The sequence below is a fragment of the Onychostoma macrolepis genome, chromosome 15, assembly GCF_012432095.1.
Source record: "Onychostoma macrolepis isolate SWU-2019 chromosome 15, ASM1243209v1, whole genome shotgun sequence".
In the NCBI taxonomy this organism is placed as follows: Eukaryota; Metazoa; Chordata; class Actinopteri; order Cypriniformes; family Cyprinidae; genus Onychostoma; species Onychostoma macrolepis.
In genome coordinates this window covers 10,985,776-11,000,789 of record NC_081169.1, presented here as the reverse complement: position 1 = coordinate 11,000,789, position 15,014 = coordinate 10,985,776, and the positions used below count along the sequence as shown (strand labels likewise).

At 37.5% G+C, this 15,014-nt stretch overlaps 2 protein-coding genes across 8 annotated transcripts in view; both read left to right on the top strand.

Moving 5' to 3' along the window:
* dpf1 (double PHD fingers 1) overlaps positions 1-4,830 on the top strand; it is a 64,855-nt gene extending 60,025 nt beyond the window's left edge. For all 7 annotated transcript variants that reach the window (XM_058744457.1, XM_058744455.1, XM_058744456.1 and 4 more), the window contains one exon: positions 2-4,830. In XM_058744457.1, the coding sequence (XP_058600440.1) occupies positions 2-72 (71 nt within the window). In that variant the 3' untranslated portion in view covers positions 73-4,830. The remainder of the gene's footprint in view (position 1) is intronic.
* An 8,356-nt stretch (positions 4,831-13,186) lies between these two features.
* Positions 13,187-14,958, top strand: si:dkey-243k1.3 (endonuclease domain-containing 1 protein-like). Its single transcript, XM_058744920.1, has 3 exons — positions 13,187-13,535; positions 14,143-14,299; positions 14,558-14,958. The coding sequence occupies exons 1-3, from the start codon at positions 13,239-13,241 to the stop codon at positions 14,947-14,949; spliced, it is 846 nt and encodes a 281-aa protein (XP_058600903.1). The 5' UTR covers positions 13,187-13,238; the 3' UTR covers positions 14,950-14,958.
* Positions 14,959-15,014: the final 56 nt, after the last annotated feature.

The window sequence follows — 15,014 nt, the reverse complement described above, 5'->3', positions numbered from 1 at the left end:
GGGAGCTGGAGTTGCCATCTGTGTCTGCGCCAGCTAAAGGAAAAAGCGTCCGCCTACATCACACTAACCTAATCTCCGTGCCCTACTTCACCCTAGCAGTCTCATCCTACTCTATCCCATCATCACAGATCCAAAGAGACTCCCCCAGCATCCACCAGAAGAGAACATGTTTCATCTGCCCATTGCCTGTATGGTGACTGCAAGGAAAACGTAGGGTGCGACTAACATTTTTGTATGTCAGTTGGGACTCGAGCAGACCTTTCCTCAACAGTCCCTCCAAAGAGTTCTTTCCTTCATGGATCAGAGAGGTCTTCTTCTTGTTTGACTCCAGCTTATGGTGGTTAGACAAGTAGTGCCAAACGGTTTATCGCTGAGGAGACATTTTGCACGAGTCTGAGGGGGGCGTGTCAGTGGGAGGAGTCTCTGTGACATCATTACATGACGCACCAACTGCAAAAGAGACGAGTGCCACATGATCTCACCGCAGCTTTCGGTTGGTTTAGCTCTGGTGAGAGATGGTATCAGCGTGCCATTGATTCTTAGCGGTATATTCTTCAGGAGCAGACACCAGCACGTAATGAGATCATGTTTAGTCATTCAATTTGGCCTTATTCTAGCTGTAATTAGACTTCTGTTGTAGAGATGAATGAATTCTTCAATAATTAATATCCCTTGAAGGTACAACTTTTGGTTCTTGCAACACATCACAGTAAATTTTTAAAAAAGGTGATATATCACTAACATAGTTTGCGTTAAAAGGAATATTCCTGGTTTGATACAAGTTAATCGACAGCCTTTTGTGGAATAATGTTGATTACCGCAATACCGGTCCCTTATTTTCTTAAAAAAATTGGAAAACCGTAGTAAGAGTGAGGTAGAGGTTGGGATCTGCAGGACCCAATGCAATCTTATTAAAGAAAAAAATATAATTATGACTTTTTATCTCACAACCCAGTCTTTATTTTCTCAGAATTTCGAATTTATATCTCACGATTCGGAGTTCATGTCTTACAGTTCTGACTCACATCTGTCCCGCAATTCTTAACTCAAAAAAGTCTGAATTGTGAGTTATAAAGTCGCAATTACTGTTTTCATTTTTTTATTCCGTGGTGGAAATAAGATTCCATAAATATAAGCATCGTCCCACCCACACCTGCTCATAGCAATCAAAACTCTAAATAAAATCGCATTTATTTTTTATTTTGAGGCAAAAATAAGCTTTTATAGATGTGCGTGAAAAGTGGGAGAAAGAAATGTATAGTTTATCAATTTGTTTTGTTTTTATGGAATACGAACAACAAAAAATTAACGATTTACAGGTGCAGGGTTGGATATTTTCAATGTTTTTCTTTTTTATGACAGTATACAGTAAATTCCATTGCCTGCTGCGACAATTGCAACAAGTTGTTAACATACAACACACACAAGTCTGGCACTTAAGATCTGAGAGCGCTGTGTGTGTGGGAATTGAAAAAAACAATAGGCTATGACACTGGAACGAGACTAAAAAATCTGCGTAGACCTCTTACTGCGGGCTTTTGCGGACATGAGTGGGACAAAACGTTAAGTTGTAGGTGTTAACAGGACAAAATATAACATATTTCTGTGGGAGCAGGATTGAACAATCCATCCCACCCAGACCTCTACAGTTCACAAGCACTAAATTTCGTCATGAATCTACTTGATTTCAGATTATGGAAGATCTGTTTATATGAACCATAAATGCTTCAATCCGATTCACATCATTTGTTTACATGTGTATTGTATACGTATATTCCAAACAAAAATTCAGCACATATGTGAGGCCCAGTTGCTGCGTATGAGAAAGCCACTGTGTTAATGTCGTTTCAATACGATTGAAATTTCATTCAGATTGATGGAGTTGTTTACATGAAGGCTTTTCAGTATGATTGAGCCATCAATCTGTTTTTAAACGGATTACTTGACTACTTTTAAACGTAGTGAGGCACTTACAATGGCCAAACTGTATTAAAATATACTTTTTATGAAGTATAGCCAGAAGACACAAACAGTACGTGTTAACATGATTTCAGTGTGAAAAACACTTACTGACCTTTTCTGTGAAGTTATGTCCAATTTTGTATCTTTGTTGCCATGACAACATCATCCTAAAACAACCATAAAAGGTTTTAACACACATTTTAAAAAATTGATGTACGTGTTTTTATAATATTGTAAGTTTTACATTTGTGCTTTTAAATTCTCCAAAAATTGTTCCCATTATATGCCTCTTGGTTCTTGCATTTTTTTTTTTTTAAAGAAACAGGGACCAGTAGAAATGATTTTTTTTTTTTGTGGTAATCAACGTAACTTGTATTGATTCTGGAAAATTCTAGAATATCAGTCACTTCTAGGAAAGTCTTAATGCTGCAAACTGTTTTCATAAATATAGATCCCTTTATTAGGAAGGTCTGAGGTGCATGTCTATCAACCAGAGTCAAATTTGCTCTGTGTGAAAAAAAGAAAAGAAAAGAAAAAAGTAGATTTCAAAAATCTGCTGATTTATTCTGTACTTCCAACATGATCCCCACCTTCTCTTCCTATTCTGAACAAGCCAACGTAAAATTCCCTCTCAGCCAGGGTGTGTTTCTAAGAGTGTATATTTATCGGGCAACGTCTGTCCTTGTTTTAAAAACAGGGCGTTAAATGTTCGATTGTTCTCTTTTTTTAATGATGACTTGCTTGCATGTTGTAAAAGTATCGTTTTTAAATCATTTAAGGACAAAAAATCGAAGAAAGCACACTTAATCTGCAATAATGTTTTTGTGTTTGTGACCCTCTCTGGGGAAGTTGCGTCTGTATGTATGTGCGCTTTAAAACTCTCGTGGAACTTTGAACCTGTAAACGGCAGAATGCTAGTGGGCGGGGTGTTTTGAAAAAGGGGGAGGAGTTTGTGACATTCTGACGTTTTCAGATGCCATCGATTTTGATTTCCTGGACAAACTGTAGACCAGCTTTGGAGACTCTGTTTTTTCCCGGTCTCTTTGGAGGGGCATTTTTCCTTTTTTGGTGACAAGAAAATTGTGCGCCTCTTTTGTAGAATGAGCTCTTTACTATCTGTAAGTCTGCTTTGTGTTCTGAGACTTGCTACTGCAGCCTGCTTAAAAGAAGAAAAAATGTCAAGCTAAATCCAGAGGAGCGTTACGGGGACGGCAGCATGTGTGTGCGTGTGTGCGATTGTGCTGAGGTGACTGTTTTGAACCCAAAGTCCCCTCTTATCCGTGGCCTAACTGAAAAGACTGCCTGCCATTTTCTCTACACCGAGTCCTTGAGCTTTAAGTTGCGAGACGTTTGCTGTAAATAGATAAGTGCTCTGTCTTTCCAGAATCAGTCCATGTTATAGACTCAAGTGAAATGTTCCATGTGCTGTAATGCATCAAAATGTGAAAACAGCCTTTTCTACGCTGTCAGTGGAATATTAATCCATGTTACTGGGTTATTTCTATTTTTGTATCATTTTCCAGTTTATGGTTTTAATGAGCACTACGCCATTGGTAACTCTGATGCCATATATGTAAATCTTTTCGATTCTTTTTAAAAGAGTTGTAGAAATGTTTCGTCTTCAGTAGTCTTGATTTCACATTTTGATATATCAACTTCTCTGTTCAGCCAACCCCTTGTTGTTCTTTTTTGTACTTATGACTATTTTGCACAGTCTGTGTGATTTTATTGGATGAGGGCACTATTAGAGAGTTTTGATAATAAAATCAAAGCAATTAAACCCGAGATGAAATGACAGACACATTTAGCATGTGCCGATATCGACTACACACAATAATTACACATGGAATGTGTTGATTCTTTCCCTCTCAGTTCCTGAAGCCAAAACACTGTGGCTCTGTGGTGTTTTCAAAACATTGCTATGTTTGTTTGAGTGGCCCAGCATAGCAACACTGGCTCAACCAATAGCAAGAGTTTGGAGGCGGAGCTGTATGTATGTGTGACCAATGGCAGATGGAAGGGCTGGTAAAAGTGTTTTGAAAACCTTTTTGTAATTTTTGCAGTTCTATTCATTCCATTCAGTGGCGCAGAAATTACACATTTCACTTTTAACAGTATTAAGGGGGGAAAATGTTTGATTTGTCTGCCTTGGTGAGATTTTTGGTTAGAAACTAACCTTCATGTTCTGTAGTATTTTCAAACGATTGTCAAGCTAAAAGAGGGGCTGTGATTGGTTTGTATGAAAATACGTTTTCGTCCGCAGGCCTTTATTGATGAGGGGCGGAGTCATAATGATGTGATTGTATTCTTAGTAATGTGAGAGTATGAGTGGCATTATGTGGGATGAGGGATTATGGGTAGACAACGCTTAACCAGATTGTTAAAATGGTGGGCAACTACATTTCCGTTTCAACATGGACAAATGTGTCCTCTCTCTGTCCAGCTTCGGTTGAGATCTGTGCTCTTTTTGTCTTTATTCTGTCTCGCTGATTTTGCAGGGTCTTCTCTACCTGTGTATTGTTGTGCTGTGATTTTCGCTTGCAGTTCCCCCCCCCCCCACACAAACACACACACACACACAAAAGATACTCTTGTGTGAGAGGACGCGTGAGTGTTTTCCTTTCTTGTAACTGTCCATAGAAAAATAAAACAGACGTATGGAGAAAAGAAGCGTGTTCTGACTCAGGACTGAGTTGTACATTTGTTTTCATTGAACTTGAAATGGGTGCTCCTCGTGGAACTGAGCGGCTCTGATGACTGCTGCTCAGTGATCCATTTTAAAGAATGTCCTTTCTTTTATTTCTGTCCATTTTGACAAGCAGGAAATAAAAAAAATGTACCATTATCCGATTTTGTCTCCTGTGATGTTTCCAGTGAGGCAGCGCTGAAATTGAGAATTTAACTTTGTTCAGCAACAGAGGATCTATGTGGTCGTTTTAAATGAAAAATGTTATTTTATTTGAATCTTTTGGATAAATTACAAAAGTAATTCAGTTAATAATGAAAACACTCATTTTGACGAATGCACTGGTTGCTATTTTTCATCCATTTACAATGAATAGGAACTGGAGCTTTCAAGCTTCAAAAGGGACAAATGTACCACAAAAGTATCCTAAAAGTATGATTAGATCATATGAGTAGTGCATTATAGTCTCCTGCACAGAAAAGGGTATTGGCAATCGGGTGCTAAAAGCTAAAAGTTACATCTTTGTACCTTATTTACTCCTAAATGTTGAGCCTATATTTTAGCCAACATGTACATACTAATACTTTAAAAGTACATATAAAAGTACTGTTATCCTCTGTTCACAAAACTTGTAGGCACGTTGCGTAGATTATTTCATTACAATTAATTTATAATGAAAATAATTGACAACGAATGTGATTATCGATTAATCGAGTCTGTACCTTACAGTGCCTATAGGGTAGTCATGGCCTAATGGTTAGGGAGTCGGGCTTGTAACCTGAAGGTTGCTGGTTTGATTCTTGCGCCGGCAGGAATTGAAGGTGGAGATTGTGAATGAACAGCACTCTCTCCACCTTCGATACTATGACTAAGGTGCCCTTGAGCAAGACACTGAACCTGCTGTTCACTACTCACTGCTGTGTGTGTGCACTTGGATGGGTTAAATGCAGAGCACCAATTTCGAGTATGGGTCACCATTCTTGACAATACGTCACGACTTAACTTAAATAATGCTTCTATATGGAAAAAAAAAAGTATCTGTAAAATGAGTAAAGAGAACTTCTCAAGGAAAAGTACACTGTAAAAAAAAAAGAAAAGTTGAGCGAACTCCAGCTTCAGCAGATTTTTGAGTTTGCTCAACTTATTTTTGTGGGAGATTCTAAAATTTTTGTTGTATAAACTTAAAATGACAAGTTGAGAAAACTTAAAATTTTAAGTTGGCTCAACTTTTTTTTTTTTACAGTGTACATTAAACTAAACACGAGGATACTTTATTCTTGATACATGCTTTTGAAGAAAAATATTGCTGTTTACTACGTTTTTCTCAGCACGTAACTTACACTTTACTGTTGTATCCTTATCTGTACGTTAGAAAATCACATAGTTATTTCCATTTTGTATAAAGGGGGTCGCCAGCAAGGAATCACTGTTAAACTTCACACATCAAACACAAGGTGCGCAAATATTCTGACTAAAATATAAATTTGCTCAAATATTTCTTGTTAGATATTAATGATGTGTAATTGTACATGTAACATAAGTAACTGTATTTTATGAGAGCAGTAACAGTAAAGGGGTTATATAATATAAGTATTTATAATATAATAATATACTTAATATAATAATATACTTATAATATAAGCATAAATGTATTACAATTACTATTTTCAGATGTGTTCCTCCTGCCAGCAGGGGCGCCGCTATGGTTTCCGGGCCCCCTGAACATTGACTCGGTCCCCCAATGCCTTGGTGAAAAAAAAACCCTCTCCCTCGCCGGGCCGTTGGAATCATCCTAACTACCCCAACCCCCACCCCCCGTTACGGTGCCCCTGTCTGCCAATCTGTGCTTTTGTTTTCGTTTATCATTCATAGTTTAGTGGTTTTAACATCTGCTTTAAATGGTAAGCAATCAATCAATTTTTTTTTTTTTTTTTTTGCACGCATGGATACATTGACTATTTCTTTTCATAACCATCAAATTGCAATGATTATTGCTTTAAATAATATTTGGCATTAGATTTCTTTTATCAGATTAATTGAATAAATATTTGACAGATTAATCGATTATAAAAATACTTGTTGGTTGCAGCTCCAATTTTATGGATATTTCACAAAGCAATAGACAGAGATTTTTCAACGATACTATTGCTGCAAGCTTGTCTCAGGCCTAACAGAAACCCCACAGCCCTTGAAAAAGTGCAGAAAAGAGCTGTTACTCATTTCACATGTGAAGAGAATGTGCAACTAGATCTCTTAAAGGCACAGTAGCAAAAAACGGCCCTGTTAAATTCTAAGAGGGACATAAAAGCGGTGAAAATGAAACATATGTCTTGGTGCAAAATAGCCTTGACTAAATTTCAGACCTTAGGTTGAAAAAGTGTAGCACTTTTAATACTTACAAACAAACTGGTCAACATATGCTTCCTCCGCTGGTGCAAGAAAACTGACTGGCTACAACCATTTTAAAACTGTTTGTGGGATAAAATAAGGCTCTTTTTCTCTCTCTCTCTCCTACAGCTAGAACATTACATCTGTAAAGCTGTGCTTTTAATTGGAAGAGTGAATTGTAAAACAGATATTTGCACCTTCTGCCTGCCTGTTGTGGAGAAACACAATTAACTAACCAGTAATCGGTCTATTTGTGCCACACTATTTTAATTTTGTTTTAATTATTTAGTCTCGATCCACAATTAAAAAAGGAAAAAAAAAATAAAAATAAGCAAAGCACAAATGAATGCTCACTTTCCTTTTCCCAAACACAGTTGGAATTCCAATATGCCTGTCCTTTCCATGCTAGCTTGACTTTTACCAAACCACAAAATTTAAACCCGTTTGCACTAAAATCAGAATTCTGTCCATAACATTCAGTTCTAAATAAAAAATGTGTGTGTGTTCTGCTGCATTATTTGTGCATATGTGTTTGAGTTTGTGTGTGTATGTGCATGTGTGTGCGTGCATGTTTTGGAAGGGGGGGGGGGGGGGTGATTGGAGACTCAAGCCAATTACCACATCCACCAGACAGCCTCAGACTGCCTGAGCTTTCCTTCCAATAAGAGCACGGCTGCAAAAAGCTGGGGCCTGAGGTGGTTGCCATGGCAACTCAGGGGCTGCTTGCATGGCGGATGATGCTGGGGTGATGGATTACAGTAATGGGATGGGGTGTGCAGGCAGGGAGGGGTGAGTGGAGAGAACTCATGCATAAATATATTGGAAATGTATGAATAAATCTGAAATGCATAGACTTAAAGGACACAGAGGAGGAGAGTGGATGGAGGATGTTTGAATTTGGCCCGTTCCACACCTTTGCACTGCCGTGGGTCTGAAAATCACAGATATGTAGCCTTTTAAAGGTGCATTGTCTCAAAGAGTTTCTTTTGAAACCATTTCATAAAGGTATCTGTGATACTGGACATAAACCAACTTGTGTGATGGTAATATGTAAGATTCAACTGTTTAAAACATCTATTTAAATAATATGTAATAATATACTTTATATGTAAGTCACACATTTCTTCAGATGGCTTTCCTGAATGTTGAACTGTTAATGTTTCAGCATGACTGTCAGATGTATGATAATTTTTTTTTTTATGTCAGCCTAATTATTTTTAGATTTACTTAAGTAGCGTTATATCACAAAATCAGTAGGTTAAGAAAATGTAGGTACAAATATATATAGGATGAGGAAAATATAAATAAAAATCTTAATAAAAATATACAATTCTTCAGCTGTTCTTATTTTTCAAGCTTGTTATATATTCTGTAGGAATCTGAGGACCAGAGACCTGCTGAGTTCTAATGGCACATGAATTCTGTCACTATTCTGCCATCTAGTGTTAGTTAACTCTGGAAAGATGACTCAGACACAACTAGAATTTGCAAATATGTTTTGGACAATAGTATGCCAGTATGGCAGCTGATCTTAACAGACTTCTTAATAAACCAACAATAACCTGCTGCTTTATTGAACAAAAAGCCAAAGAAAATCACCATTTTGACAAGCACTAAATTGCATTAACCAAAAATGAATGCTGGATTTAGCTTATAGGTTTATATATTTATTTATTTGTTTGTTGTCACATAACTGCAGTGTGCAGTATATTCAGGTCGTGTCTTTATACTAGCATACAGTATGTGTATATATATATATATATATATATATATATATATATATACAGTGGGTACGGAAAGTATTCAGACCCCCTTAAATTTTTCACTCTTTGTTATATTGCAGCCATTTGCTAAAATCATTTAAGTTCATTGTTTTTTCCTCATTAATGTACACACAGCACCCCATATTGACAGAAAAACACAGAATTGTTTACATTTTTGCAGATTTATTAAAAAAGAAAAACTGAAATATCACATGGTCCTAAGTATTCAGACCCTTTTCTGTGACACTCATATATTTAACTCAGGTGCTGTCCATTTCTTCTGATCATCCTTGAGATGGTTCTACACCTTCATTTGAGTCCAGCTGTGTTTGATTATACTGATTGGACTTGATTAGGAAAGCCACACACCTGTCTATATAAGACCTTACAGCTCACAGTGCATGTCAGAGCAAATGAGAATCATGAGGTCAAAGGAACGGCCTGAAGAGCTCAGAGACAGAATTGTGGCAAGGCACAGATCTGGCCAAGGTTACAAAAATTTCTGCTGCACTTAAGGTTCCTAAGAGCACAGTGGCCTCCATAATCCTTAAATGGAAGACGCTTTGGGACGACCAGAACCCTTCCTAGAGCTGGCTGTCCGCCAAACTGAGCTATTGGGGAGAAGAGCCTTGGTGAGAGAGGTAAAGAAGAACCCAAAGATCACTGTGGCTGAGCTCCAGAGATGCAGTCGGGAGATGGGAGAAAGTTGTAGAAAGTCAACCATCACTGCAGCCCTCCACCAGTCGGGGCTTTATGGCAGAGTGGCCCGACGGAAGCCTCTCCTCAGTGCAAGACACATGAAAGCCCGCATGGAGTTTGCTAAAAACACCTGAATAAGATTCTCTGGTCTGATGAGACCAAGATAGAACTTTTGGCCTTAATTCTAAGCGGCACGTGTGGAGAAAACCAGGCACTGCTCATCACCTGTCCAATACAGTCCCAACAGTGAAGCATGGTGGTGGCAGCATCATGCTGTGGGGTGTTTTTCAGCTGCAGGGACAGGACGACTGGTTGCAATCGAGGGAAAGATGAATGTGGCCAAGTACAGGGATATCCTGGACGAAAACCTTCTCCAGAGTGCTCAGGACCTCAGACTGGGCCAAGGTTTACCTTCCAACAAGACAATGACCCTAAGCACACAGTTAAAATAACGAAGGAGTGGCTTCACAACAACTCCGTGACTGTTCTTGAATGGCCCAGCCAGAGCCCTGACTTAAACCCAATTGAGCATCTCTGGAGAGACCTAAAAATGGCTGTCCACCAACGTTTACCATCCAACCTGACAGAACTGGAGAGGATCTGCAAGGAGGAATGGCAGAGGATCCCCAAATCCAGGTGTGAAAAACTTGTTGCATCTTTCCCAAAAAGACTCATGGCTGTATTAGATCAAAAGGGTGCTTCTACTAAATACTGAGCAAAGGAAAAACAATTCTGTGTTTTTCTGTCAATATGGGGTGCTGTGTGTACATTAATGAGGAAAACAAATGAACTTAAATGATTTTAGCAAATGGCTGCAATATAACAAAGAGTGAAAAATTTAAGGGGGTCTGAATACTTTCCGTACCCACTGTATATATATATATATACACACACACACACACACACACATATATATATATACAGTGCCTACAAAAAGTCTTCATACCCCTTCATTTTTTTTAATGTTTTGTTATGTTGCAGCCTTATGTTAAACTGCTTTGAATTACTTTTTTCCACATTAATCTACACTCCATACACCATAATGAAAAAGTAAAAACAGAATTGTCACAACTTCGTAAATTAATTAAAAAAACAAACAAACAAAAACAAAAAAAAAACAGAAATAAGTACATTGCATAAGTCTTCATACCCTTAACTCAGTACTTACCTGAAGCACCTTTACAGCCTCAAGTCTTTTTGGATATGATACGACAAGCTTTGCACATCAGAATTTGGCAATTATCTGCCATTCTTCTCCTCATCTCTTCACGTCTCAAGCTCTGTCAGGTTGGATGGGGGCAGATGCACATTTTCAGGTTTCTCCAGAAATATTTGATTGCATTCAAGCCCAGGCTGTGGCTGGGCCACTCAAGGACATTCACAGGGTTGTCCATAAGCCACTCTTGCTGTGTGCTTAGGGTCATTGTCCTGTTGGAAGGTGAAACTTCTGCCCTGTCTGAGGTTCTGAATACACTGGACTGGGTTTTTATTAAGGCTATCTCTATATTTTGGTGAGCCCGGTCTCATGAAAATGCGTATAAATAGTACGCCAAATAAAAACAAAAACTCATGGTATTGATACGCAAAAATGGACTTTGGCGTATATATGATACGAACGTGTGTGGCGTGCATACAATACGCAGTTTTCGCGTGCATGTGATACAAAATTTGTTGGGGTGCTTATGATACGCAGTTTTAGCGTACATATGCATATACCCCACAACCCTAATCCTACCCATCACGTAGCATATACACGCCAAAGTCCAGTTTTGTGTATCAATACCACGAGTTTTCATTTTTATTTGGCATACTATTTATATGCACGTTCATGGGATCGGATTGATTTTGGTGCATTGAGCTTTTCTTCTACTCTGATGAGTCCCTCAGTCCCTGCCTCTGAAATACAGCCCCACAGCATGAGGCTGCTACCAGCACACTTTACTTTTGGGATGGTACTCTGTGGTGAGCAGAGCTGGTTTCCTTCAAACATGATGTTTGGGACTGAGGTTCATCAAACCAGTCTGAGGGTCCTTTAGGTGCATTTTTTTTTTTTGCAAATTTCAAGTGTGTTTTCATGTGTCTTCACTGATGACAGGATTGAGTTTGGCCACATAAAGCACAGATTAGTGGAGGGTTGCAGTGATGTTTGTCCTTCTGTATGTTTCTCCTAACTCCACATATGATCATGGAGCTCAACTAGAGGTTGTTCCACACTTCTTCCATTAAGGGTAACGGAGACTACATGCTTCTGTGACTTCAATGCAGTATAATGTTTTTTCTGAACTCTTCCCCAGATGTGTGGTTTGATGCAATCCCGTCTCTGAGCTAAACAGGCAGTTTGACCTTGGGGCTTGGTTTTTGCTCTGATATGCATTTTCAGCTGTTAGACCTTTTATTAAGACGTGTGTGCCTTTCCAAATCATACCCATTCAATTGAATTTGCCACAGGTTAACTTCACTTGAAGTGCAGTAACATGTACAAGCAATATGAATGCTCCAGAGCTAAATTTCAACTGTCCCAGATAAGGGTATGATTACTTATGCAATGGAATCACTTAAGTTTTTTTATTTTTAATACACTTGCAATTGTTAAAAAACATTTTTTTGCTTTGCCATTATGGTGTATAGAGTGTAGATTGATGTGGGAAAAAAGTAATTTAAAGCAGTTTAACATAAGGCAGCAACATTACAAAATGTGAAAAAAATTAAGGGGTATGAAGACTTTTTATAGGCACTGTATATACAGTGTATATATATATATATATAATAAACTGAAATCAATATAAATTAAGGTAAATAGAGATAAAAACAACAAAAAGCTAACAAAATTTGAACTTAAATGAAAACATTAAATAAAAGCTAACTCAGAATATTAATGCATGCTATAATAGTATATAAATAATACAAAAATCACACTGTTGTAATACAATGAATCATTAATACTTCACTAGGTTGACAAATCATCTGGCGTCCCTCCACCTTTATTTCCTAACAGTTACATCATAGATTATTACTAAATTATTACTTATTCTATTTAAACATTTTTCTTTATGTTTTAAATTCTTTTCAAATCAATTTTTAAATCACTTTGTTTTTATTGTTTATTGATTATTATTTTTAATTTCTTATTATTTTTAATGACTATTTCACTTCCTTTTATGTAAAGCACTTTGAATTACCATTGTGTATGAAATGTGCTATATAAATAAACTTGCCTTGCCTTGCCTTTAGTCCAGGGGGATATTAGTGTATAGCAGGGTCCTGTGTTCAATAATGGACAATGTGCCAAATTTTTTTACCTTATCTATTCTGATATATTTAGCTAGAACATGTTCACTATTAAAAATAAAACAGCTGTCCTTGATTTACCTTTGATGTGTGATCAGCAATGCAAACAGTAAACACAAATTGGAGGGCAACAGTTTTTTTCTGTTAATCTGAACCTTTCTCGGGTTACGTGAAGGTCAGACACCAGTGCTGTTCCCATGGGGTCACTTTTGAGTCATGGGAAACAAACACCCTGACACACACAACCTTTGCTGGAAAAATGAAACATTACTTAATTCAATTAAGTTGTACATTAACTTACATGTAATGTTATCAACTACTCCAAATGTTGCTAAATTTGGATATAGCATGTGATCTCTAATGCTCTCAGTCATGGGAAAACAGAGAGGAGTGATAAAGGAGAGCTGTGTTATAAGACATCAGTTATAAGACTGTATTTAGTCTGTTGCGTTATGGAGGTTTCTTTCATTGTGTGTGTCCTCATTGGCGTGTTCCTGGGCCCTGCAGATGGACATGTGGTAGCTAATTTCTGGGATTCACCTGATTGCATCAAGTACTTCTACAAGGAGAAAGTTCCAGATTTGGGAGCTTCCCTGCCTGATGTGGTCCGTTTATGTCAGCGCTTCCTAAACACGTATCACTTCGCCACACTGTACAACACATACTACCGCACAGCTGTCTATTCTGCTTACATATTTCAACCAAGCAACGGTGGAGGCAGAGAGTCACGCTGGTTTGTAGAGCCACAGGTGAGTTATATCTATTATGTATAGTGCCTTCAAAATGTGTTGATTGTTGCTTTTGGTTCCTGTTGAATATCCAGTTGGATTCTCAATTTAATAAAACAATAACTAAAAAAAACTTCACTATTTGTGAAGTATATATATATATATTGAAAAATATTGCTTTTATATTTGAACTTGAGTACTTCATGTTTTACTTTTTTTTTTATAAAATACTTTATTTTTTATTTAGAAAGCTATATATTTTATATTGTCTTTTTAGTGATTTAGTTTTAGTTCTGTTTTACTCTTTAAATCAGGCTGAAAACTGATAAAAGGGTGTTTAATGGCAGATTTCACTGTGACAGCTTGTCACAAAAGTTGTTCAGTGAACTATGTTTTGCAATAACTGTGAAAATTTGCATTTTGTAGCCAAAACGATATACAGAAACTGATTATAAAATATAATAAAATATTAGAATAAAATACAGTAAAATAAAATTATAATAATATAATGAAATATTACCCAGAGAGATATTCACTGGAGTTTTAAAAAAGCAACAACAAAATTCTAGTTCCAATATTGTAGAAATGAAGGGTTAACTTTTAGATTTGTATGTTGTTGTTTTGCTAGTTGGTGAATCCCTCATGGTCCAGTGAAATGGAAGATGGGTATAAGCTGTCACAGCAGAACCCAAACATCTATTTGGGAGAAAAACAGGCTCTGAATGAAGATTACAAAAACTCAGGTTTTGACCGTGGACACTTGAACCCCAATGGACATCATGCAGGTAAACAGCTAATGAAGTATTTCACTATGACTTCACTCCTGCTGACATTTTTAGGAACTGAGGTCATATTTCAGCTACATCAGATAACATTCAGCATTATTACATTTATCACCAAAGTTAGAAGTTAGTACTGTGGACACTTAGAGATAATATAGATCTAAAATGAGTTTTCCTGAAGAAAAATATCCTTAAATCACATCAGAAGTGAATGATTTTTTTCTAATGCCCCCCTCCCCCCCTTTTTTTTCACTCTTTTAGTTCCAAGTCGTAATGCCACCTTTACCCTGACCAATGTGGTGCCTCAAAACCCAACGCTGAATCAGAACGCTTGGAACAAACATGAGTCTAAACTGACCAGCTTGTTCAATGCCAACTGTCATCAGGCTTATGTGCTGGTTGGTGCCATTCCTTCCTCTAACAACTGGATCATCAAGAACAATGTCAAAAGGGTCAACATCCCAGAGTACGTCTGGAACGCTTACTGCTGCGTCAATCAAAATGGTCGCCCCATCCTAAGCGGTGCTGCAACTGCCCTAAACACAGAGCTGAATGTTGTTGTAGAACACACCTTAGATGAGATGGTCAACTTCCTTCAGCAGTTCTCTGATGCACCGGTGAATGAGCTGTTCAGCGGCCAGTGCAAATCTTAGGCTAACATTCACATGAATTTATTAAATCTCTTGAGCATTAGCAACAAGGCTTAATTCTGTATTTT

Excerpts from the sequence above, each read along its gene's own strand:
- si:dkey-243k1.3 (XM_058744920.1), top strand. The coding sequence starts at position 13,239 with ATGGAGGTTTCTTTCATTGTGTGTGTCCTCATTGGCGTGTTCCTGGGC. Across the intron at positions 13,536-14,142 it reads GCTGGTTTGTAGAGCCACAG|TTGGTGAATCCCTCATGGTC; the intron begins GTGAGTTATATC and ends TTGTTTTGCTAG. Across the intron at positions 14,300-14,557 it reads CCCCAATGGACATCATGCAG|TTCCAAGTCGTAATGCCACC; the intron begins GTAAACAGCTAA and ends TCACTCTTTTAG.